We start from the raw sequence: 23,469 nt of genomic DNA, 5'->3' as shown, positions 1-23,469 counted from the left end.
GAGACGAAAATGTTTGGTACAAGGCGCCAGATCCGATAAAGAGAGAAAGTAGATTAACCAACTGTATGTTGGAAGAGGCAGCGTAAGTGTTTTCTCGGAAGGTTGGGTGAATCGAAGTGAAAAATGAAGTATTAGTACACTGGTGAAGTTGTATGAAACAAGAACTAAAAGTCTAACCCGTAAAGCTCGCTTTACTGGCGTGGTGACCTGCAAGATGGTAAGTATCATGACTATGTTAAACACAATGTAAGAGTGAACTTACGTTGGGTTAAAGGTAGGAGACGTTGGGCTATAACCCGGAGACGTCGGTCCACCTGGAGAAGTCGGCGAGCCAGAGAAGTTTGGAGATGTTGGAGAGTATGCTTCCGGGCTGGTGGGTGACCATCCGGGCGAAGTTGGGGTATATTTGGGCGAAGTAGGAGAGGTTGGTGAAAGATGTCTGCCGGTACCTCCCAACGCTGGACTGGTTGGGCTGTAACTTGGCGATGTAGGGCTAAAAACGGGCGAAGCCGGACTGAAGCTCGGCGACGTGGGGCTGTAGCTGGGTGACGTTGGAGAGAAACCTGGTGAAGTAGGCGAATAGGAGGGTGAGGTGGGCGACTGAGCTTGCCCATATCCAGGAGAAGTCGGCGAGTAAGCAGGAGAAGTTGGAGCAAAAGATGGGCTGGCCGGAGAGAAGGCTGGAGATGAAATGAACCGCGGACTTGTGATGCTCATGCCAGGAGAAGTGGGAGAGTAACCCGATGATGGAGAATATGCCGGGGAAGTTGGACTAGTGTTGAAAGGACTGCTGGGAGAGTAGCCTCCTCCAGGGCTCCTCGGTTCGTGAGGGCTGAATCCACCATAGCTTGGTGGCTGGTAATCAGCAAATCCAACAGCATTTTCTGACCCAGCTTGCCTGACGGGTGAGAACTGGGAATCAGGATCAGGAGAACTGATATACATATTCTCTTGCATTGGCGAGCCACTGTCATACTGTGTAGCGGCACCATCAGAAAGCATTCCTTTGGGTTCCTCGCCCATTGCACCTAAGCCTGCATTGCTGGAAACGACGCCCATAAGCATTGACTGATCAAGATAAACATCAAATTCTCCCGTTCCTGCGGGCGCCATTTGACCAAGGATCAGATTCTCAGACACGCCTCGACAGTCGTCCAGCTCAGCAAAAGCAGCAGCATCGAGAAGAATTTCAACAGTCTCCTCGAACGAACATCTCATCAAAGCACCTGTATCCGCACGATTGATACCGTGTCGGGTTACAGCCATAAGGAAGCCTCGCGAGGTCATAACATCCACGAGAAGGGCCAAGTGTCGATGGTTGACATACGAACCATCGAAAGCAAGCACCTGTGTCAATTCTCTGAGAAGGGCGGTTCGAGTGGCTTCGATACCAAACACTTCAAGAATCTCAACAAATTGATTGGAGTATGTGCGGCTAGCATCAATGCCAGGGATTGCCAACACATCTGCAAGGGCGGAACCACTAGTTTCAAGTACCCATTCCTTACACTCAGGGTCACTTGCACTTTGGTGGAGTGAGCCATCCTCGAGAACTCTGGTCCGGGATTTTTCGTTAATGAACGCACGATCAATTCCGGGAACACCACGTAGAGTCAGAGTGTCAAGCAAGTGACTCTCCAGCTTCTTGAGAGTGACGTCATACTCAGTGTCATCATCATCTTCATCCTGTTTTGGATCTTGAATTTGACGGATACGGACGACTTGTTCATCGGCGTTGTTGTCACTGAAGATAACAGCAATGTCCTGAGGATAAGCTTCTTTAATCTTGGTGGCAACGTCTTGGACCGTAAGACCCTTGTCGAGAAGCTTCGGTCGACTAAGAATAATACGAAGCAACCATTTGGATTGTCGTGATGAGTCGTCCGCAACATCCTCTGGAATGATGAAGTATGATTCCACCATATCGATATCGTTTTCAATAACCGTCGACTGGATATTGGGATCATAGTATATCTCGGTTGACTCTGTTACCGATCGCAAACTAGTATGCTCAACAATGCTTCGCAATTGTTTCGCAGACTCCTTGTTCATACGACGTTCCGGAGCTTGGTAAACAGTCATAGATGGTGTCTTGATGTTTGTTGCCACATTTAGAATTTCCTTAAGGCGAGGAACACCCAGCGTAACGTTCTTTGAGGACACACCAGCGAAATGGAAAGTGTTGAGTGTCATCTGCGTAGCTGGCTCACCAATTGATTGGGCAGCCAAAACACCGACCATCTCACCAGGATTTGCCGCCGCTTTTCCGAATCGACTCTCAATAGCACCGAGAACATGCTGGAAAGCAAGTTTGTTCAAGGAGTACTCTACAACCAAGCGTCTGAACGCAAGACGTGAACGTAGCTGTGCCTTGAACAGAAGAGTTGCGCTCTCCTGAGCCTCACGAGAGAGCGGGTCATCTCCACGGACGACAAGCAAGCGATCCAATAGTTGCCTGACTTGTGGAACAACCTCCGCAGGGTGAAGGTCACTAATCGTGCCATCACGAATTCTAAAAGTAGTTTTGGCCGACTCCAAAATTCGCTGGATGTTGATGGGTAATTGCATCATCTCATCATCTTCCTTAACAACAGTTCGCAAAAAGGCACGGTCCTTCAACAACTGTTCCCATTCTTCATCAAGATGCTTCTGCACCGCAATGTCGCCAGCAATCTCCGTTGCCTGCTCAAGGATATCAGGCGAAAGCAAACGCTCTGGGTCCATGAGGTCAACACGGAACCGGTTCCTGAACTGTTCATCCGAGCATTTGATAATATCAACACGTTGATTTTCAATGCACTGGCCGTCAAGACCATCTTCGCCGTAAAGAAATTGAACGATATCTCCCAAGGAGTTACGAACAGTTCCATCGTATTTGACCATGACTTCTTCCAGTGCCTTGACAAGCTTTCGCTGGATATAACCAGTTTCTGCTGTTTTGACAGCAGTATCAATCAAACCTTCACGACCGGCCATAGCGTGGAAGAAAAATTCAGTAGGCGTCAGTCCACGGAGATACGAGTTCTCGACGAATCCGCGGGATTCTGGAGAATAGTCATCCTTTGTGAAATGAGGCAATGTTCGATATTTAAATCCGAACGGAATACGCTTTCCTTCAACTGACTGTTGGCCGACTACAGCTGTCATCTGAGAGATGTTGATGGTAGAACCTTTAGAACCAGATCGAGCCATTTGAACTGCGTTGTTCGAGTCCTTCAAACTCTTTTCTGTTGCAGTACCAGCTTCATCACGAGCATTATTCAGAGCACGGGACACCTTGCTCTCGAAGGTTTCTCGGACATTCATACCAGGGAGTGCCTCCAGAGTGTTCTCCGTGGCACTTGCAGTGATGGAGTCGACCTCTTCCTTTCTGACACGAACTGCATTTTCAATCTTTTGGATAGTTGCCAGGTCAGGAATTGTATCACCAATTCCGATACTGAAACCATTATGAAGGAGCCAGTAGTTTACAACCCTCTGAGCTCCATTGAAAAAGCTCATAGCGGTATCAGGCCCATATTCATTGAAGATAGTATGGACAACACCACCACCAGTAGCACCAACAGTCTTCTTCGAGAACATTCCGTACATCAGTTCTCCGCCGTGGACCAAGACACCTCCATCCGCGAGTGGAGAAAACTTTTCCGAAATAGGAGACTTGTCCTTATCGATTCGAAGCAAATTTAGACCAGATGGGAGAACCATGCTAATCATCTGTTTTCCACTCCATCTCGGACGAGGCTTAAGAATTGCAGGCTGTGGGAGAACCCCATCCCAGTCCGGAACCCATAAGAGAAGATTCATGACCTGTTCTTTGGTTAAGAATACGTCTCGTCGACAGATCTTGTAAATTCCACAAAGAGTATCCTGCACTATACCCATGAGTGGACCGTTTCTCTGCGGGGATACGATATTCAAAGGAACCAAACATAATTGATTAAGCTCGGCTCGAGCCTCCTCACTTTGAGGGACATGCAAGTTCATTTCGTCACCATCGAAATCGGCGTTATATGGGGTCGTGACGGACAAATTCAGTCGGAAAGTAGAATATGGCATAACACGGACACGATGGCTCATCATAGATTCTTTATGAAGGGATGGCTGACGGTTGAAAAGGATAAAGTCACCATCCATGAGGTGACGCTCAACCTTCCAGCCCCATTGCAGAAAGTTTCGGCCACCGCCACCTTTATGGTGTCGAAGATCAATACGCTCGCCAGAGCTACGAATAACATAGCGCGCGCCCGGATGAACATCTGGACCATTATCGACAAGTTGACCCAGTCGATGGATGTTGTAAGGTGTGACCACTTCAGGGTATGTCAATGTTTGCGCAATGCTGATAGGAACTCCAACCTCATCAAGGGAGAGATTCGGGTCACCAGTAATGACAGTACGAGCTGAGAAATCCACACGCTTTCCCATCAGATTTTGTCGGAGGCGGCCTTCTTTACCTTTTAGCCTTCCACGGATGGCCTTAACAGGACGGTTGGATTTCTGCATTGCTTGGGGAATTCCAGCTATATCGTTATCCATGTAAGTTGCGACATGATACTGCAACAGAGACTCGAATTCGCGGACCACATGCTCCGGAGAGCCTTCCTGTTCACATCTAGTAACGTTTTGATTGGCGCGGATAATCTCCGCAAGCTTGTATGTCAGATCATCCTCTCCACGTTGACCGGTACCACTGCCTCCGACCAAAACACTAGGTCGAACGGGCGGAGGTGGAACAGGCAATACAGTAATGACCATCCACTCGGGCCTGGCGTAGTCGTTACTCAGTCCCATGAGGCGAACATCTTCCTCCGAAATGTTCCTAAAAATTGTCAGAGCCATTTGAGGAGTAATCTGTTTCTTCTCGGGTTGTTGAATTTCGTTATCATCCATCATGTCGCGCATTTTGCTCGGTTTCCATGTGCCCATTAGCGTAATTCCTTCCTTTCGGACCTGAGGTTGAACGTTGCCGCAGCCCCCATGGCCTTGGACGGGCTTTGAACTCTCCTTGGCAAAAGGGTCATCGTCTTCCGGCGGGTCAGCTTCACAAACAAGGATATCCTTCGATAATCGCCAAATAGCATCGAACCGTTTCTTCGGGTCGCGGAAACGAAGGGCGTCCAAATATTTTTGATCAGACTGAATATATTCAAAAAATGTCAGCATACTGGCCATATTCATGATTTGCCATCCCACAAGGGATGACTAACCGCATTGGCTTTTATCTTTCCACAATTGTGGCAGACAGTTTCCAACAGCTTTTTAATTTTAGTCAAAAAACCTATATCAAAACGTTAGTTTGAAAGACTTTGAAAAAATTTCGTGGACAAAAATAATTACCAATGTGGAACACCGGAGTAGATAGTTCTATATGGCCGAAGTGGCCAGGGCAATCATTGATGCCTTCTTCGCAAGTAGCACATCGCCAGTTGCGATCAATAGTACCTAGACGGGGGTCGTTAAGTCCCTTTTCGCGTGGTCGTTGTCGTTGGTCGTCCTAGAATAGGAAATAAAGACATTAGCATGGAAAAGAGAAGTATATTATACTTCTATAAACTAACCATAGTCTCAGGATACTCGACATGGCACACGCTCATCCGCTTTATCTCCTCGGGTGAGAGGAGACCAAACTGGATCTCTTTAATCGTGCGCAACTGCGCCTTCGAATACGGAAATCTGACGGACGACATAGCTGTGGTCTCGCAAACGGGTAACGTGAGCGTAAAAAGGTGTTGGTGAAAAGATTAGGTAGCGAGTGTGAAGATTATGACAATCCTGCTCCGGGGTCAACAACGCGCAAAGGGATCCGTATCACGTCGAATATTGAGCGGCGGCACTATATTGAGGCTGAAAGGACAGCGTATTTGATGAAGCTGATGACCGTGGATGGCCTTTAACCGGCCACTGGCAGACCCTGCCCGAGGGCGCCTTTGGACCTTTTTCCTGAGCTGCGAGAACGTAGTTTCTGAGCGCGCAAAAGCGAAGCAACAGGGAGGACGGAGAACTATAGGGCCAAAAGAGATACCGCGATGCAGAAACGCGATATTCTAGATGCTTGCGAGCGTTGCAGACGTTCAGCGCTGGTGGTTGAAGGACGTTGTTCTGAGTCTCGCCTCAGTTGCGCTTGTTGATGAAGTTCGCTCGAAGTTTTTCGCCTCAGGCGGTTCCTAATCTGGTATAGTCGCTGACTAAGCAGTGTCCTACTCTATAATTGGCCAGTCAGGCGCAAGCCAAATCGGGAAGTTTTTGACCTCATTTTCATTCACAAACGACAAAGGCGCAGAAACAACAACGAAGAGGAAGAACAGGAACACAGTCCTGCAGCGCAGATAAGGTAGCCAGTAGCCTGAAAAAGGTAGCTGAAGGTGTCGAGAGGAAAAAGAGGATGGTGGTCCAGGGCCGAGGATGACTGATTGCGCGTGCTGCTTACTCCGGGATTCACTGCTTCCCACACCATGAATTTGGCCCTCATTGATCCGTTTGCATTGGCGCAGGACTACCCGGATATATTGACGGGGACTCTTAGTAAGATAATATAAGCTCACTGCATTTTTACGGACCGGTCAGATTCTTGATCTAACCAGAGTTTTTGCAGGAAGCGGTCATGCGGCGTGCCTACGTTTCAATCGTAAAGGGGATTTTCTAGCTTCTGGAAGGGTATGTACAATAACTCTGTCATGGCCGTTTGGCAAAAGAATATGGACTAAAAGGTACCCCAGGTTGATGGTACGATAGTTATATTCGATGTCGAAACAAACGGTGTGGCGCGCAAGTTGCGTGGGCACAGCAAGCAGATCCAGTCGCTAAGGTTGATACTCTTACCACGCAGAATTCAACGTGTGAACTACAAGTATAAGTGCTAAGTGATTTTTACTAGTTGGTCGCGAGATGGACGATATCTCTTAAGCTCCTCCCAAGATTGGAAATGCGTTTTGTGGGACTTGAAAGACGGCTCACGGATACGAACGGTTCGATTCGAAGCTCCCGTATACATTGCAGAATTGCATCCATTTAACCAGTACGTCTACGCATCACGTATTTGTCTCTCCAAGGCGATACATTGCGGGATAGATACTAGACACTAAACGAGACTCCATCTTAGTTGGCTCTTTGTGGCTTCGTTGTTTGAAGACCAACCAGTCCTCGTTGACGTTTCCTCCCCTCGGCCAATCAAGCGTGTCCTACCCTCAGCACCTCTTCGACCACAGCCGGAAAATGGAGAAGAAGTTGACCCTGCAGTAGCTGCTAAGCAAGCCGCTCAGGACGCAAAACATTCAACTTGCGTCACTATCTTCACCGCACTGGGCAATCATATCCTAGCTGGCACATCTAAAGGTTGGATCAACATTATCGAAACTCAGACCTGCAAAACAATCCATTCCACTCGTCTATGCAACGGTGTCATAATACTTCTACGCCTTGCAAACAATGGACGTGATTTACTTGCGAATAGCTCCGACCGAGTGATACGTACCATCCTAATGCCAGACCTTTCACAACTTGGCGTTAACCTTGAACCAGCTAATATCAAGCTCGATATAGAACACAAATTCCAGGATGTTGTGAACAGGTTAAGCTGGAACCATGTTGCATTCTCTGCAACTGGTGAATTCGTAACTGCCTCCACCTTTATGAACCATGACATTTACGTCTGGGAACGCAGCCATGGCTCACTTGTCAAGATTCTTGAGGGGCCGAAAGAAGAGTTGGGTGTCGTCGAATGGCATTCAAACAAGCCAATGGTGGTAGCTTGTGGGCTGGAGTCGGGCGGCATATATGTGTGGTCTATTGTCACGCCGCAGAAATGGTCTGCGTTAGCACCCGATTTCCAGGAAGTCGAGGAGAACGTCGAATACGTCGAGCGAGAAGACGAATACGATATCCATCCTGCCGAACAGGTTCATCAGCGCAGGCTTGACCTTGAAGATGAGACTCCCGATGTTCTTACCGTTGAGCCCGTCAAGGGGGAAACGGGTGATGACGGGCACGAGACATTCCGCATGCCTGTCCTCCTAGATATATCAGACAGCGAGAGCGAAGAGGACATTATTGCAGTGGGACCCGGAACGATGAGAAGACGCAGCCCTGGGTCCGGACGTGAGTGGATGAACAATGCAGCAGCTTCTTCTACCGCTGGTGGCGACGTTTACGATTCTGACGGTCGTAAGCAGACAACGTCGAATGGCGTTGGCAAAGCGCAGAATAAAGGACGCCGGAGATAACCTAAACCGAACCTCTAAAAAAAAATAAGAATAAAATTTCAAAATTCAAATAGTTATAAAGGAATAGATCAGATAAATAACTCACTACTCGATCGTCACATCTTTAAACAACTTTATCCGCCATGCTTGTAATTAATAATTGATCAACGACGCCCGCTGTGACCCATTTTTATTTCTCTCCGGGCTGGTAACGACGTCATATCAGCCATGCGCCTTACGATAGGGAGACATCAGACAAGTTATGACGAAAGGCCTCCTCTGGCTTCGCTACTTTTTCCCTTCTGTGGGATCATTCTCCTGACTAGGCTGAAAGGTAACGCCCCGTAGGTATCTCCAACACAGCCAATCGTGCATACTTACAGAGTACGTCCAGGCATGCCTGTCTGCACGAGTACGGAGTACCAGAGTGGCACCAGTTTATCCATAACTGCCCAACAGCTTGCGCCCCCTCTCCCGGGTGTCAATAATGGATATCAGGGTTGACTCCATGCAAATATTCGATATATTCCGGGTATGATGCAAGCAAGCATCTGATGTAAGACAAGAAGGCAGGAATCCCCCTGTGACCCACGAATCACTGTTGCCTTCGAGGTGAGATTTTGTCTCATTTCGCACCGTGTTCTCCTTTCTTCAGAGCATACGAGATCAAGGGGCATGGGGCGTGAACATGACTTTTCCCTGTCGACAAATGAACGTGGAGGCAGCATCATGCATGCATATAGACTTCATGCACCTGCTTTAGTCACCGTAAGGCCCTTGCCTCCAACCCCAATGGCTTGTTGCAAGGGACTCTGCAGGTATTCATAATCATTACAAACATGAAGCTAACCGACCCCCTTTTCCTTCATACTGGTCGTACTCCGTTCTAAGGAACGGGGCCCATCATTGCTCCTAGAAATTGCTTTTACATACGCGCTCAGGGGGAGGCAAAGACGATGAATTCCGTCCATGCTACTCCGTACCTGCCCCTAGATTCTAGATTTCTTGGTGTAATGGTAGTAAGATGAGATAGGGGAAGTAATCTCGGTGGCTCTGGCCGTATCCTCTATGTCTGGTGTAATGCTTAGCTAGCCTGCGCTGGCCAGATATGGATTGGACGCACAAGAGAATGTTAGCAGTCCAATAGACATTTTATATTGGCACAAGAGGCTACTCCAACTTCAACAGAGATCCAGCCGCCGACTGGCTAGCTGAAACAAGTCGAAGATCCCGGTATCTCCAGCAGAAGCCGCCATCTTTAATACGGAGATACCTCCGTCCAAATTTATGGGGAAAAGCAGAGAGGAATTTTGGCCTCCTTTTCGATAGCCAATCCTCGGACGTAATAGAATCCAACACCCCTGCTTGGGCTACGGAAGTCAAAGGGGCGCACACACTCCTTCATGTAACTATGTGATACCTTGTACGTACCTTTATAGAGTTGTACGAGGTATTACAGCGTTACAGCCTTTCATGACAGGTACCTCGGTCGTATTATGAAGAAATAAATGCAAGGCTTAGTTTAGGCATGCGATTCTGTTTCGTATTTAACATGCAATTGAGGCTCACCCGAAGTCAAACTATATCTTCATTAACTAGTTATCCAGGGAAAATTGGTTCTATTAAGTACTCGAGCATCAGGCTAATTAGCTATAATAAGCACGCTTGGGCATACCCATGTTGTGGTTGTGCTAAGAAAACGAAGACGGGCTTAGCCAGCGCCTGTTAAGTGTGCTATAGCCAGTTGCAAACGCCTTGTCCTTAATAACTGCTATGCCAGAAAATGTAACTACGGAGTATATACGTATGACCTGCCGCCAATACTCCGTGCTCTCCGTATGCTTAGAAGCTAGTTACATGGAAATCAAAACCAAACTAAAACGCCAGAAGCGACCAAAGGAAAAATCTATGACCCTATCGAACGAAATAGCAAGCCTATGATGACATGAAACGGCATTGGTAGTCGTAAGAGAATAGAGACAACGAAGGGCAGTAGACGGGGGTATGCTAAGGAAAACGTAAGAGGGCCTCTATATAAAACAGGATAAAAGGCACAAGATAACTAGTTAGTTATCAATATAAAGGAAAAAAGAGGCGATCAGCAAAAGAAACAAGGAGACGAAACCAGCCATTATCGTAACAATAGATCATCACCACGAATATGAACCATCATCATGGGGAATGAGCACGAACCGGAGCATATGCATACCCCTCCCTATATATAGCCAACTCCAGCATGCTCTGCCAGACGGAAGAAAAGGACAAAGAAATGATACCGAGTAAGACGTCCGCATAAACTTTTCCCAGCCATTCGTCGTTCCGTCTCCCCTTTACCACTCCGCCGGGACAGGACAACACTTGATAAGAAATTAGAAACAAGCCAACAGACATGCAAGCAAGGGTTGAAGCGAGGACAAGAGTACATGAAAAGCCCAAGAAAAAGAAAAGGCCCTTTTTCCCAACCGTCCAATTATAAAAAAACATAACAATATCAGGCACATAAAAGTTGGGAGGCAAGTTGGAAGACCCGAGGGAAAGGAAGCAAATGGAAATCCTGACAGAGATGAACAGGTGGAGAGAAGCTGCAGCATTTAAACTGGAAAATATGTAGCATCCCCCCGGATGCATCCCTCTTTCTCTTTCTGCTTCCTCGCATATGTCAACCCTGTGGAAAATTCCTGAGAAGAGGAATGAGCGGCCAAGATGCGACGTGGTCGTGCATATATATAAATGGGTATATCTACCCTTGTCCCGACAGCTGGTGACCAAATCATCGGAATACATTTGAGCGAAGCGGTTCCCCCGGCAGCTGTTCTCCTTCTGAACCGCTTTCCCTCCTTTCTTTCCTTTTTTCATTCAGCTGAATCTGCCAGATATAAAATTTTTCACCCATCTGTCCCCGAGGCTATCCCCCCCTCCAGACCAAACCAAAATCTTGGGATTCCTATCATTTACATTCCATCTTTTCCGGTAATCTCCCAAGCAAGTCCATGGAACCGTACTGCTTTCCTTTTCCTCCAAATAGTAGCCGTTTAATTCCTCGACAATCGTCTGTGAACGACAGGAAATGTGCTGAAGATGTTGTAATTTTCAACACTTTGAGGTACGTAAGTCTGCTATATGGTAGATACAAAGGGTGGTCACGGTGTCCCTCTGTGTCGGCTCTCGATTCGGCATTTCGACGAACCTAACGGTTTCATTTGGAATGTCAATTTTCTCTCCCTCTGTGAGACAACATTTGCTGATACTTGGCTTAATCCTTAGTGAAGCATCGTTGATACACGGAAAAAGGTAGGAGGCAGGGACAACTGGGCGATATAAACTCAGCACGTTCACGATTCTCGTTTAAGGGATGTCACGGCAATCAACTCAAAGCTGGTTTGTTCGTCTGGTTCCTTCCGCCATCCGCCTTTTTCGCATCCCATGTTTCCGTTCCCCGCTTTCACCTCCTTTTCCTTCATTCGTTCTTTCTTCGGATTTGCGCATCCTTCAAAATCATATTATGACGTCCTATATTGTTTGTCCTTGCAGGCAGTAATTGCCGACAACCAAAGGTCCATATGCCCACCCGTTTATAAGCGCGGAACGGCGTTTGCTAACCGGATAGCAATGAAGAATAGCCCGGAAAGGCTACGGGCCAGTTACGCTCGAGGGACGAGAGAAAATGGAGGGGTAGCTCAGATTCTAGCGGACACTGGGCGCATCCGACAAAGAAACCCAATTTTTGAGCTGTCTCACCTTGGTTTCCGCGCTGTGTAAACCTGGAGATGATTCCACGCCTGAACATTTTTGTCATAGGCTTGAGTTATTGCTTGATCAGCCAAGTCCTGGATACGATCAAGAGGCATTCCACTTATTCGAGTAAGCGGTCCTTGCAAGAGAGTCAGTGCACTCTCTGAGAATGCGAGATTGTACCACTTCCCCACTAATTTGTCAGACTGGTCTTCTGGCCACTCGTTGAGTGGCAATCCTTCGACGTGTTGCCTGACATCGACAAATCCAGCCTCCTTCAAAGTGTGTTTCATGCTGCGGTTGAAAGCAATTGGTCTCATAGCCTTGTCCGTGGCAGCCTTGAGTTGCCGATACCACTCTGAGAGATGTTCGTTTGGCATGCCATTGACGGTGAACGGCTCAAAGTCAATTTCAACTTGCTCAAAGTAGCCGGTTCCGGGTTTTAAGTGTGCAAAGACCTTGCTGTATAAATTGGGCCAGTTCGAGACACTACCGCAACCCATTTGAAGATGGATAAAATCCCAGGAATTCTCGCCTAGCAGCCAGGGACTCTCGAAATCTCGTGGAGATTGAAATTCACAATTGGGAGGTCGATTGGCAGGTTGCATCGGGGCCAGGTCGATTCCAAGCACATATGCGTGAGGATATTTCTTTGCTATATCGATTGCCCAGATACCTATCATATTTTCCAAGCGAAGCACAGAACATAGGTCAGACTAGAATACGACCTCAAGAAAATGGCAACGGAGTTTGTGTAATAAGAGACGGATATAGAAGAAAGCGAAAGAGATCGGTCTCAAAAATGGTGCATTGGCCGGGCGCATTCCGGATCTCGAAATGTCTGAGAAAATAAGAAAAGAAAAGGGAAAAAAAGGAAAATGGAGAAAGGACGAAAGTGGAAGAAAGAAATTTCAGTACCTGTTCCGCAACCTAGATCGAGTATCCGGGGTCCCTGATCATGGACTGAAGTTGGATTGCGCATTATGCTTGGGGGGATTTTGACGTTAGGGCTGTGCAGTATCTCCTTACGGGCCACGCATAACACCCGGTGGAAGAGGTCTAACCGATCCTGCTCATTCTCGTCGCAAGGATACATGTACATTCCTCTTCGAAAGCCATGGTATAGCCTACCGTTCTCTTCGTAGCTCGGGTATGTGTCGACCTGGCTGCGTCTAGGTCAGCAACAGGCCCAGGACAAAAAGGGGGAGGTGTGGAAGCTGATGGTAATTGGTTCAGGGCACAGGCCCTCCGGCCTCGAAATTGAACAGCACAGCTCACGACAGCAGACAGCATTACACGAATTTAGAGGCCATGGAAAGAAGATGCCACGATCTCTACCTGATACCAAGAAGAGAAGAAAACCGCCGCAGCAGCAGAAGAGAAGCCAGGCTTGATACTCACACGTGATTGCCTAGTGCCCCGCTGTCCATATCAACATCTTCATCCTGATGCTGCTGTCTCCCTTGACCGGGCGACCTGGGAGACCTGCCAGTCACAACGGAAATATCCATTTATACGGGCTGGTGGTGAACGAGGTTGTTTGCGCGCGCGGACGAGCTATCTTGCTGGGTGGGGTCGGTCGTTGAAGAACCGACCCTCGATCCAGAGGCCACCAGGGGAGAAACCGTACAATCCACGATGGAGGCCGGTTGCACAGAAGTCTGGGAGGAGGAAAGGAGGAAGAAGAACAACAACGACGCCGTAAGGTCTGCTTTGGACGCGGGCTCGTGAGAGAAACGAACTCGCTATGGGGAAGGCCGTGGATTGGGCGGGAGTCGCGGTTTTTTTCACTGTTTGACCGGAGTTGGAGATTTGAAGAATTCCTGAAGAACCAACAAGGGAAAGAAAAAGGAACAAACAGGTAAGCCCAAAGAAGAAGAAGAAGAAGAAGAAGAAAAGATTTAAAAATAAAATAAAAAAAGGTAAGAAAATAAAGGAGATAAAAAGCCCACAATACAAGTCAGCTGACGATTAATACAGCTCTGCGATGATAAACTCCAGCTCGTTCTGGGGTGGGAACAGACGAGAGCCAGATGGAAGCAGAGAGAGGCCTTTTTCCTCTGTGGTCTCGTTTCTTTTTGTCTGCTGGGCGGCCGGGATGACGAGGGAGGAAGCTGGCGTGGAGGCTGAAGACGAGACAGGCGGATGCCAGACGGGGATTTGAGGATTTTGATCTGATTGAAAGATTCCCGACTCTTCTAGTCTCTGCTGGTGGCTGCGAGTCCCTCTGGTCCTTCTGGTTCTCCTGGATTCTGTGATGAGAAGGTGGACAGGCGATATCGAAAAGGATCGGAAGTATATACATACGTATATATGTATATATATATATATACAGACACACATATATATAAATATACTATGTAGATGCTGAGGACATATATATATATAGAGTTGTATATCAGGGCAGCGAGCAATTGATTGGGCAGCCGGGGTGAAAAAGCGGGAGCTTTTTGTTATTATTTTTTGCACTTTTCTGGCTCCCTGCTGGGGTTGAAGGGATGAAGTATTTTTTTCCCTCTCTTCTCGTTCGTTTGAAAAATTATGTCGATTAGTTTTTTTTTCCTTTTACCCTTTTGTATTTTTGTTTTTCCGTTTCTTGTTTGGCCTTTAAAGAGGGCTAAGGTTGACGGACAGCAGCAATGGACACAGCTAACATGCAGAAACCGAAACCTTCGATCCGAAAAGTGGGTGTGAAAATGACACTACTAGCTGTGGAGGTCGGAAAAAGGAAAAAAGGAGAAACCGGGAAACGCAGGACGTAAGTAATACTGAAGAATTGTGAGAGTGGGAAGAGGAGCAAGAGGCGGCAAGGGGTGTTGGGGAGCAGGATTGCGGTCGACTCAGTGGAAGATGTGGAAAAGGGGGAAGGTTTTTCGGGACTCCTGGATGCAGAGAAGTGCAAGTTGGGCCTAGAGGAGGAGAAAGAGGAGGATATATAAGTATCAGCATGGCTTGAAACCGCTTTGGATGGGAGATGTTTAAAAAAGAACCGAAAGAGCGAAAAGAAAAGAAGACGAAGAGGCAGAAAAAGAAAAGAAAGAGAAGCTGCTTACACTTTTTGATACCGGGTATGGTAAGGCCATCAACGGGGGACCTGGTAAAAAGGTAACGTCAACAGAGTTAGTTAAGCTGGGAAAAAGTAGTGTGAGAGAGGCAGAAGACGTAAGGAAAAGAAAAGAAAAGAAGACCATCCAGTCCCAACCTTATCAAGGCAAGGAATTAGCCTCAGACATTTTGGACAAGTTTGGGCCAAAAAAGGGTGAAGCGGAGGAGAGGGCAGAAAGGGTTGGATGAGAAGGGGCTGGGGAAAAAAAGGGGGGCCATCATCTCGATGAGATTCATGCTGGCTGCTGCTTCTGCTTCCCTCTTACGTTTTTTTTTATTTTTAACAAGAACTAAATCTTATTGATGTTTGGCAGGCAGGGATGCCTTAGGGACGCACAGATTGATCTTCGCCTGGCAGTTGATGATATTCACTTTCGTTTTTCTCTTCAATTTTATTTTGCAACTCCGTCCTGTGCGGCTTTTCCTCTCGTGCATGGTCGGTTGACAAAGTAGTGTAGCTCAATATTCACTATTGCGGCGCATCCTGAGGAAGCTATACTCTTCAAGAACACGGGCATGGGTGATAGAGCCTGAGTATCGATATGCATACATTTATCCCTTCGAGCACGGCGTACGGCGTAGCAGGGTCTCCACCACATGGTTCAACGCCTGATGGCCAATCGATCAATGTAGCGGGCACACAGCAGTGATCGGTCCTACTCTCACACAGACACAGGCATAGATATATCGTCAGAAATAATATATCTGTATCGTGATGTTATTATACCGACTTTCAGAGCGGGTCTTTTCTTTTCTTCTTCTCCGAGCGCCTCAAAGTATGTGCATCTTCATCTGTGCTCCCGTTTAGTTAAATTGTACTAAGATGGACTATCCCTTCATCCTTTTTCCCAGTCCCGTGGGACGAGGCACAAGCCTCGGAACGACGTGGCGAGGGAGCTGAGCAACATGGTGGACTCTGCTCTGAGACTCTTAAGCGGAAAAGACCCGTCTGACGTGTTACCCCGTCTGGGAGCCCCAACAGGAGATTGACTGGGGTCACAGGAGATATATTAGAAGATCGTGGCAGAGATAACGCCGTTCAGACCTCCACAGCCATTATTGTTGATCGTGGATGTGACCGTCAAGGGGGACGGGGACCTTGCATAAAAATGCTTGCCAGGCTCAGCAACCGGAAGTCTGATTCTGCTTTTGTGCCTGACAGATGGGTTAGTTAAATATGTTGGTTGGTTTATCCCCCCCTAGGATCCGGGATGATAAAAAATAAATAGAATAAAAGCCCTCAAGCGCCATGAGGTCAAAGAAAATTGCAAAAAAAAAAAAAAAAAAAAAAAAAAAAGGCAGAAAAATAAAGGAAAAGAAGTAGCACCGGGACATTCTAGCCTTTCACATGCCGAGATTTCTCGCGGGGCTTGCAAGAAAAGGAAGCGTTGTTAACGATCCCAGAGGAGTGGTTGTTGGCGGGAGAGCCATATATTGGGCGGAGTCGCATGCTGTGCCAGGACTTACCAAATAATTAATTCTTTCCCCTTCCCCAAGCCAACAAAAAAGTAAAAGAATTTCGGCTAGGCCGCTGAGGGAAGAAACTGCCTATCTACTCCGTAATGCTAATCAGGAATGACGCCAACAAGTTAGCTGGTTTTCGCTGTATATGTAATACGGGAGGAGTGCAGGGGTACGATATTACCGCTGGAGCCTTCAATACGGGTGATTACCTGCAGAAATATAGGAGGCGATCAGAGTTTCATACGTTTGGATGTTGATGCCGAGCGAAGAAGAAAAATTGACACGGCAAGTCTCGCGGTCTCACGACAGGAAACACGCAGGATATAGGGCTGCTGATAACTGGCTGCGCTCTAGGCGCTTTGTATGCACGCATGTCTGTCCTCTGTCCAGAGTGGAAGAAAGAATTATGTACTCCGTATGCAAGGTCGACAGGCGCTTACCCAGAAAGGGAGCCAGCGATATGGGGCCGATCGAAGACCTTGGAAAGAGGTGCATAATAACAAGAGAACGGACGAGAACAATAAAATAAAACCAATCGCGCGGTTGTTATGTGCGCTGCGCCGCTTTCTATTCACATGGGATAACGGCCAGCCGCCGAGAATGAAATATTATCTGGTTGTTATCTGGCTTTGTTTTTTCGGGGGTTTTCCTCCCCACGCTGGCAGGGGGTGGAAGGATGATTGTGTGCCCGAGTCACTTTGTTTTGCGTCTTTAGTCTTCTTTTTTTTTCCCAATCCTTGGTATCGTTCTTGTTAAGTCTCCTTTAAGATACCACCTTCATACATCATCGTCTTGTGTGGATCCATCGGGGTGTGGTGTATAACATGGATCAGGGTTGCAGCCAAACGATTTGCTGGGAGCAGCCGCTTGCCCGTCGCACTAGCCTCCGGTTTAGATGCAATCGGCGGTGAGGATAGTGAGAAATGTCCTCTAGTTGGAACATGGCAAGGCATGATGATATTTTGCGTTGGTCTGGCTCTGCTTATCCCGAGTCATACATCATCCCATTCCTTGGGACATCCTAGAGCGCGAAGATACGATGCCTGACAAAAGAGGACAGAAATAAACCGAGGGTGAAAGTAGAGCACTGGCACCCCCTTTCCTGTTTCCTGTTGTGTATGTTCCTTCTCGGCTGAGGCCGACTGCCTAGCCAAACCAGATGGTCACCAGCTGGGCCCGTGGTAAGGTTCGGTTTGGCGGAATCATACCATGGTTCATCACAAGCCGCCCAGTGGAGCCTTGCCGGAAGTCTAATACGAAGGAATAAGTGACAATTAGCTGTCTCTAAATCCGGTTAATTAGCCAAGTTAGCCATAAGTATGTAGATGAAGGGGGGAAAGACTGGATCTGTTGTTTTCCCCTGCGCATAGATATATTTGGCGAGATCAGGAGACAGAGAAATGGCGAAAAAGAAATAAAACCCTCCTCATAAAAAAGAAAAGAAAAGATCTCCTCTTCTCCACCTGCATGCGAGCGTATACTTGGCGCAGCGTCAACTGGGGATGGAAAGGGAGGGGGGGATTTGATATTAAGATGTCATTGTGTTGACGCTGGGGGCCCTGCAGAACGTGCATCCAGAGAGAACCAACCACCCTGGCCTTACAGCTTGGACCTGCACACTTTGCTGGTTAATGAGTATGCACATATATCACGGTTCCATGCGGGTAGGGAGGTGGAGTCTGGCTGCATTGATGAGTTGTAGCTTGTTAGCCCTTCAAGGCAAGTCGAAAGGCAAAATAAGGAAAGGAAAAAAGGCGGGAGACGACTGGGTGATTATTTTTGGCTCTGGTTTTGTATGGAGTTCTCCCTGGAGAATGGCATTAAAATATTCAAAACTAACATTTTAGCACGTCGAAGGGAGCCACCCGGTTGGCAGAAGAGTTGACTGGCACCTAGACTTTTCGAAGAGCAATTGTGGAATGTTCCGTAACAAGCGTCTGAGTCCTTCTCCTCAATCTTTTTGTCAGACACGCATAAAAGATTGGCTGCTCGGGGATGTACGGGGTGTTCCATACTGCTTTGCCTGAATCGCCGATACGAATGAGAAATATCTATAGTTGACTCGACATAACTATTTGAATACTCCGCCTGAAAGAGACCGGCAAGGATACTCGCCCATGTCTAGCAAGCCCAATATTAGTGTCTCGTACAAAGTAATAGCAAAAGACTACAAACCTACTCCGTACAACGTCGTAAATTCCCAACTCCTTGCCAGAGCAAGCTGAGAAGATGCGGTTAACGGGAATTATCAGCGGTCCACCTCTCCGAGTGACCTCATAGTTACGAATCTTCCTTTCTGGCCATGATGTCGTTGCCGTTTTTCCTAGTCTCTCCTGTCGCCCTGCCCCATACAATGCGCATTAGCCCATGCATGCGGGTAAATGCATGGTGCGAGATCAGGTCGCATCAAGAAAATGCTCTCAACTGAGCTTTTCATCAAATCAACTTGCTCTGACTGCAAATGCACCTAGAAAATCCTCCTTTAACGGGGATTAATCGCCACGTAGGGCGAGCGATAGATCAGCCCGTAAATAAATTCAGGCACCGGTTTAATTTGCAGTTGTATTTCTATTTTCAGATTTCATCCTCCCTCCTTTATTTTCACTGTGTCAATTAGTGAAATTAGTTATTTGTTTTTCACATTTTGACCAAGCCTTAACCGCTTTGATAGCCTGCGGCGCAGCAACGGTGGGCAAGAGGCGAGGCAAAAAAATGTGCGGTTCAAGGCGTCGTCAGACTGGTTGACAACGGAGGAGGGGATGTTACTTTTGCTTCTGCTACTAGTCCTTTTCTGTTTTTCTTGGAAGTGTCGCATTGAATAGTTGCTGGTGGGACAAGAGCCAGCTTCAGTAGTGGTGAGCTAAGTCTTATTAATGCGATCTATCAGAACAATTGTAGCCAAGTAGCCAATGGAATCCGTTCAGGTTTAGCCAGACAGGACGAGGATGAGATATTCCCCGAACATACAAGGTTACAAGGTCCAGAAGAGGGTCCGTACCGTGGGGGGATCCCCAGGAAGCTGCAGTCGTTCGTTCGTTCAATCCTTAGTTCGTTCGCTTTAGCAGCCGAGCTCCAGGTAGAACCGATAACTTCTTGTTTGGCCTTGTCGGCCAAATGGAATCCTATGTGTTACCAGTGCGCTCAGTGCGTTTTATCTGTAGGTCAACCAGCTTCTCCATCTCGCTTAGCCATTTCTGCTCAAATTGCTCCCCAGAAAATCGTTGTGCAGACTTCCTCGCTCTTAGTCTCATAGCAAGTTTCTCTGCTTCCGGCAGGGCCAATGCAGCCTCAAACGCAGCTGCGAACTCAACTTCAGTCGTAGCATGAAAGCCAGTGGCCCCTTCGTCATCCAAGTCTACAACAATATCTCGCTTTGGCCCTCCGGAGTCATGCACAACGCTGATTAGGCCAGCAGCCTGGTACTCTACCACCCCAATACCAAAGTGCTCGTTCCACATAGCATTGACGCCAATGGATGCCTTTCTAAGGTTTTCTATGACAGTCGGCCAATTGGCGTCACAGAGGAAAGTAGTGTTGTCACGGATTCGTAATTCGTGAGCTAAGAGGCGTAGATTGTATATATGGGTTTCATCCGATGTCTGGTGGCGGACTGAGCCGATAAGGATGAGCTGAGGCGATTCGGAGGGACCGTCACCGTCACAGCTAGCTTTGGGGTCCTTGGCCCTTCTTCTCTGAGCTGTTGCATTGTATTCCTTTAAGAACCGCGCAAACGCATGTAGGATGAGAGAATGATTCTTCTCAGGGCGAAACTGAGCTATGTAAAGAATGATAGGCTGTCTGACTTCTCGCTCGCTTCTGAGGTCAATTTTTATTGACTCTAGTTCGGATACTGCAACAGGAGGAAAAACTACGCTGGCAGGTTGGTATTGATTTCCACGTTTTTGCCTTGACGGTAGCCAAAGTTGTTGGATGTGTTCAGATGTCCAGGTTGAATTGCACATAACAACGTCAATTGTCGATCCTACCCAACCGTATAGTCGCGCAAACGCGTGCCAGTACCGTTTTTTGAGAATTCCTTTCCACCCTTTCCCCGTGCCTGAATTCAGACCTTTGGAGCCTGATGCGTCATCTAGGGATTCTAACATGTCAGTTGATATAGTAGGGTAATGCACGTACGACCCTGTGGGAACTTTGGGGAAAAGATAATGACATAGCGCCGAGGCAAAAGCATAGCCCATTGTATCAATGAATATATCGGGAACGATAAGAGTAAACGCATCGTGTGCGAGGATCAGCGAGCCTATCGATTGTCCAAGGAGGGTGAAATGAGGCCATGTGCTACTTAAAACGTATCTTCGCATAGATAGGTATAGGAACACGACCGTAGGTGGATGTAGCTGAATATTGAACCGTCTCTATTTACTAGTAAGCTGATTGACCAGATGTCTTCGTGAGATTTTGGTGCCCTACCTCTATGTTTCTCAACATTGTAGCTTTATCCACGTCGTGATCGCCTGTGTATACAACACAAATTGCCTTCGGCCATCTTTTTTGAACAGCATCTACAGCTGCCCAAAGTACTCTTTCACCACCTCCTCCAGCGTTGCTGCATGATATGTGTCAGCTATTTATCATATTACTCCGCAGATGCGGGGGAGATGTGCGTATCTCACCAGAACGGGTGAAAGAACCCCACTATACCGGCCCAGTCACTGCAATTTCTTCCATTACCACTGGACACTGGTGAGCTCCCTCCGCCATCTCCTCCATCTTTGTCAACCGTCTCCCAATCTTCCTCTTCTACCTTCTGGCCAGCTGTTGGTCTGGCCTTCCGCGATCTGTAATCTTCCTCCTCGACACGCACACGAGCTCGTATCAGCGCCCTTCTAGCTTCTGACTTTTTCTGGTTGAGGTATCCTAGCCCCTGAAGGACTGCTCGCACGGCATAGCCGGGTAAGGAAGGCGTGAAAATGACGAAGGAGACCAATACCACCACGGCTGCAACTACTGCTGACGCGGGGGAAAGCATTGTAACGCAAAAAGTGCGAACTCAGCTGGATGCTAGGAATAATAACCGACTTTGGCTATCAATCCATATCCAAATATTGAAATATTAAAATGATGAGCGAGCTGCCTCTATCAAGATAGCTTTTCTATAAAGATTTAACTTGACCTTCTATCAAAGGCGAGGTTACTTGTTCTAGTTGCTTTATCAGACTTGGATGACTCAGCAAGTTGTGCCTGTCGGATAAATGAAATCTCCGGATAGCTCAGCGACCTTATGTTTGCACTATTTGTCTTGAAGAGCTTCTCGATCCAAAAGGAAACGCGAGAGACGTTTAAGGCACAGCTTTTTGACTCTTCACACTGGATGTACATACTCCTTGCTGGCTTCTAGAGGGGTCAATTGCGGACTCCCGCTCATTCATCTTTGATTGTCATTACCTAGCCCTACAAGATGTCACTCAGGCGGCCTCATCTTGGGTCTCTAACGCTACGTCCATTAGGATACAATCGAGCTTCAATCGTGGCACCCTCCAAACGAAAGTTTCACGCGTCGAATCCAAACCGAATGATAGATACCTCTGTCCTTGTTGCGCATGATGTTATACAGGGATTCCATTCTATTACTGGCCTGCCTTGGGTGCTATCAATTCCGCTTACTGCCATTACAGTGCGGTGCTGCGTTGCTTTGCCGCTTCAAGTCTGGTCACTTTTAAAAGCTCGGCAATTGCAGAATTTGAACCCGCTTCTCATTACTTGGAGCAGGATATGTCAGAAAAAAGCCATGGACAAAGCCGTCATAGAGGGTCGACACGTCTTTCCAAAGGCAGTAGAGCTTTCCTGGCAACAGGACTTCAAGCTGAAGAGGAAGGAGCTTTATAAGAGGTGGAAGATTCGTCCTTGGGCAAGCTATGCGAGCTTTCTGCAACTTCCCATATGGCTTGCTATGATGGAAAGCTTGAGAAGGATGGTTGGAATGTCAGGAGGTCTTTTATCTATCATTCAATCGTGGATCGAATCAAAAGCAGATGCACAACCAGTTATACAGGTCGAACCGTCCATGGCAGCTGAAGGCGCCCTTTGGTTCCCGGACCTCCTCATGGCTGATCCTACACATGCGCTTCCTATCATACTTGCGGCCACAATGTTCACCAATGTCACTTGGGGCTGGAAAGTTAAATCTGCGGCTGAAATCTCCAAGATGCGGCGAAGTGAAGCAATTCGAGAAAGGGCATTCAAAATCCTAAAGAGGATCTTGCAAGGACTATCTATATGGCTGGCACCAGTTATGATCTATTCTGGTGCCCCGGCCGGCCTGTTGATATACTGGATTTCAAGTTCTACCTTTGCAACTGCACAGACCCAAATAGTGCGCAGGGTTATACGAACGAAGGCGCCGCCCGCACCTTGCCGTGAAAGGAGTGTAGGGAGCATCCATGATAAGTCTTCTACAGCATTCAAATGAAACAAGACAAGTCAATAATGCCCTACTATTATACCCGAAAGTTAGCTTCCTGGTTTGTGGCTACGCCAGCCCTCGAAGTTCTCCAAGAAGTACCCTTTCGTGGTCTGATTTTCATTCTAAGAGAGCAATAGAGACGAAAAGATTACGACTGAGCACCAGTGATTGCCTGTGGGTGATAGTAGTATTGAAGTATCCAGCATTCTGAAGACAGAGGGTTCATCTACCAAATGCATCGCAAAACTCTTCTTCTTAATGCCTGCTTTTTGTCTGAGCTTTGATGAAAAGTGCACGTATGACCTGTTGTCCTCGAAGGAAGCAGGGGATACTGGGGAGAGAGCTTTCGATCCATATAAATACTAGCACTGAAAGTCATGCTTAGAACATGGCGTTGGTAACTGATGCCTTTTCATCCAGTAATTTGTCCTACATGGCTATCATCAACCACCTTCAAGTTGGGTGTCAAAATCTATGGAACTGAACTGCAGCAAAACCGACATCCAAAAGTGCTGAGCGAAAAACAACAATGGGGGATTGATAGGT

At 47.4% G+C, this 23,469-nt stretch overlaps 8 protein-coding genes across 8 annotated transcripts; 5 read left to right on the top strand and 3 right to left on the bottom strand.

Annotated features, from left to right (window-relative positions):
* Positions 1-191: 191 nt before the first annotated feature.
* MGYG_01527 (DNA-directed RNA polymerase II subunit RPB1) lies at positions 192-5,687 on the bottom strand (the record flags this gene model as incomplete). The annotated part of the gene is made up of 5 exons (XM_003177404.1): positions 192-207; positions 263-5,136; positions 5,208-5,278; positions 5,338-5,494; positions 5,559-5,687. 5 exons carry the CDS (start codon positions 5,685-5,687, stop codon positions 192-194), a joined length of 5,247 nt encoding a protein of 1,748 aa, XP_003177452.1.
* Positions 5,688-6,452: 765 nt separating this feature from the next.
* On the top strand, positions 6,453-8,219 carry MGYG_01526 (Set1 complex component swd1; the record flags this gene model as incomplete). Its single annotated transcript, XM_003177403.1, has 5 exons — positions 6,453-6,522; positions 6,593-6,654; positions 6,717-6,805; positions 6,875-7,015; positions 7,100-8,219. 5 exons carry the CDS (start codon positions 6,453-6,455, stop codon positions 8,217-8,219), a joined length of 1,482 nt encoding a protein of 493 aa, XP_003177451.1.
* A 3,713-nt stretch (positions 8,220-11,932) lies between these two features.
* MGYG_01525 (methyltransferase LaeA) lies at positions 11,933-13,441 on the bottom strand (the record flags this gene model as incomplete). Its single annotated transcript, XM_003177402.1, has 3 exons — positions 11,933-12,606; positions 12,849-13,102; positions 13,332-13,441. The coding sequence occupies 3 exons, from the start codon at positions 13,439-13,441 to the stop codon at positions 11,933-11,935; spliced, it is 1,038 nt and encodes a 345-aa protein (XP_003177450.1).
* Positions 13,442-13,568: 127 nt separating this feature from the next.
* On the top strand, positions 13,569-14,094 carry MGYG_01524 (hypothetical protein; the record flags this gene model as incomplete). Its single annotated transcript, XM_003177401.1, has 3 exons — positions 13,569-13,657; positions 13,741-13,791; positions 13,911-14,094. The coding sequence occupies 3 exons, from the start codon at positions 13,569-13,571 to the stop codon at positions 14,092-14,094; spliced, it is 324 nt and encodes a 107-aa protein (XP_003177449.1).
* A 532-nt stretch (positions 14,095-14,626) lies between these two features.
* Positions 14,627-15,224, top strand: MGYG_08936 (hypothetical protein; the record flags this gene model as incomplete). The annotated part of the gene is made up of 2 exons (XM_003177400.1): positions 14,627-14,688; positions 14,936-15,224. The coding sequence occupies 2 exons, from the start codon at positions 14,627-14,629 to the stop codon at positions 15,222-15,224; spliced, it is 351 nt and encodes a 116-aa protein (XP_003177448.1).
* A 2,906-nt stretch (positions 15,225-18,130) lies between these two features.
* Positions 18,131-18,526, top strand: MGYG_01523 (hypothetical protein; the record flags this gene model as incomplete). The annotated part of the gene is made up of 2 exons (XM_003177399.1): positions 18,131-18,292; positions 18,347-18,526. The coding sequence occupies 2 exons, from the start codon at positions 18,131-18,133 to the stop codon at positions 18,524-18,526; spliced, it is 342 nt and encodes a 113-aa protein (XP_003177447.1).
* Positions 18,527-19,621: 1,095 nt separating this feature from the next.
* On the bottom strand, positions 19,622-21,489 carry MGYG_01522 (alpha-1,2-mannosyltransferase alg-11; the record flags this gene model as incomplete). Its single annotated transcript, XM_003177398.1, has 3 exons — positions 19,622-20,875; positions 20,931-21,066; positions 21,134-21,489. 3 exons carry the CDS (start codon positions 21,487-21,489, stop codon positions 19,622-19,624), a joined length of 1,746 nt encoding a protein of 581 aa, XP_003177446.1.
* A 429-nt stretch (positions 21,490-21,918) lies between these two features.
* Positions 21,919-22,929, top strand: MGYG_01521 (inner membrane protein COX18; the record flags this gene model as incomplete). Its single annotated transcript, XM_003177397.1, has 1 exon — positions 21,919-22,929. One exon carries the CDS (start codon positions 21,919-21,921, stop codon positions 22,927-22,929), a length of 1,011 nt encoding a protein of 336 aa, XP_003177445.1.
* Positions 22,930-23,469: the final 540 nt, after the last annotated feature.

Source organism: Nannizzia gypsea, genomic scaffold, assembly GCF_000150975.2.
Source record: "Nannizzia gypsea CBS 118893 supercont1.1 genomic scaffold, whole genome shotgun sequence".
In the NCBI taxonomy this organism is placed as follows: domain Eukaryota; kingdom Fungi; phylum Ascomycota; class Eurotiomycetes; order Onygenales; family Arthrodermataceae; genus Nannizzia; species Nannizzia gypsea.
Note: the sequence above shows the minus strand (reverse complement) of the source record. Positions and strands in the feature narration are given on the sequence as shown.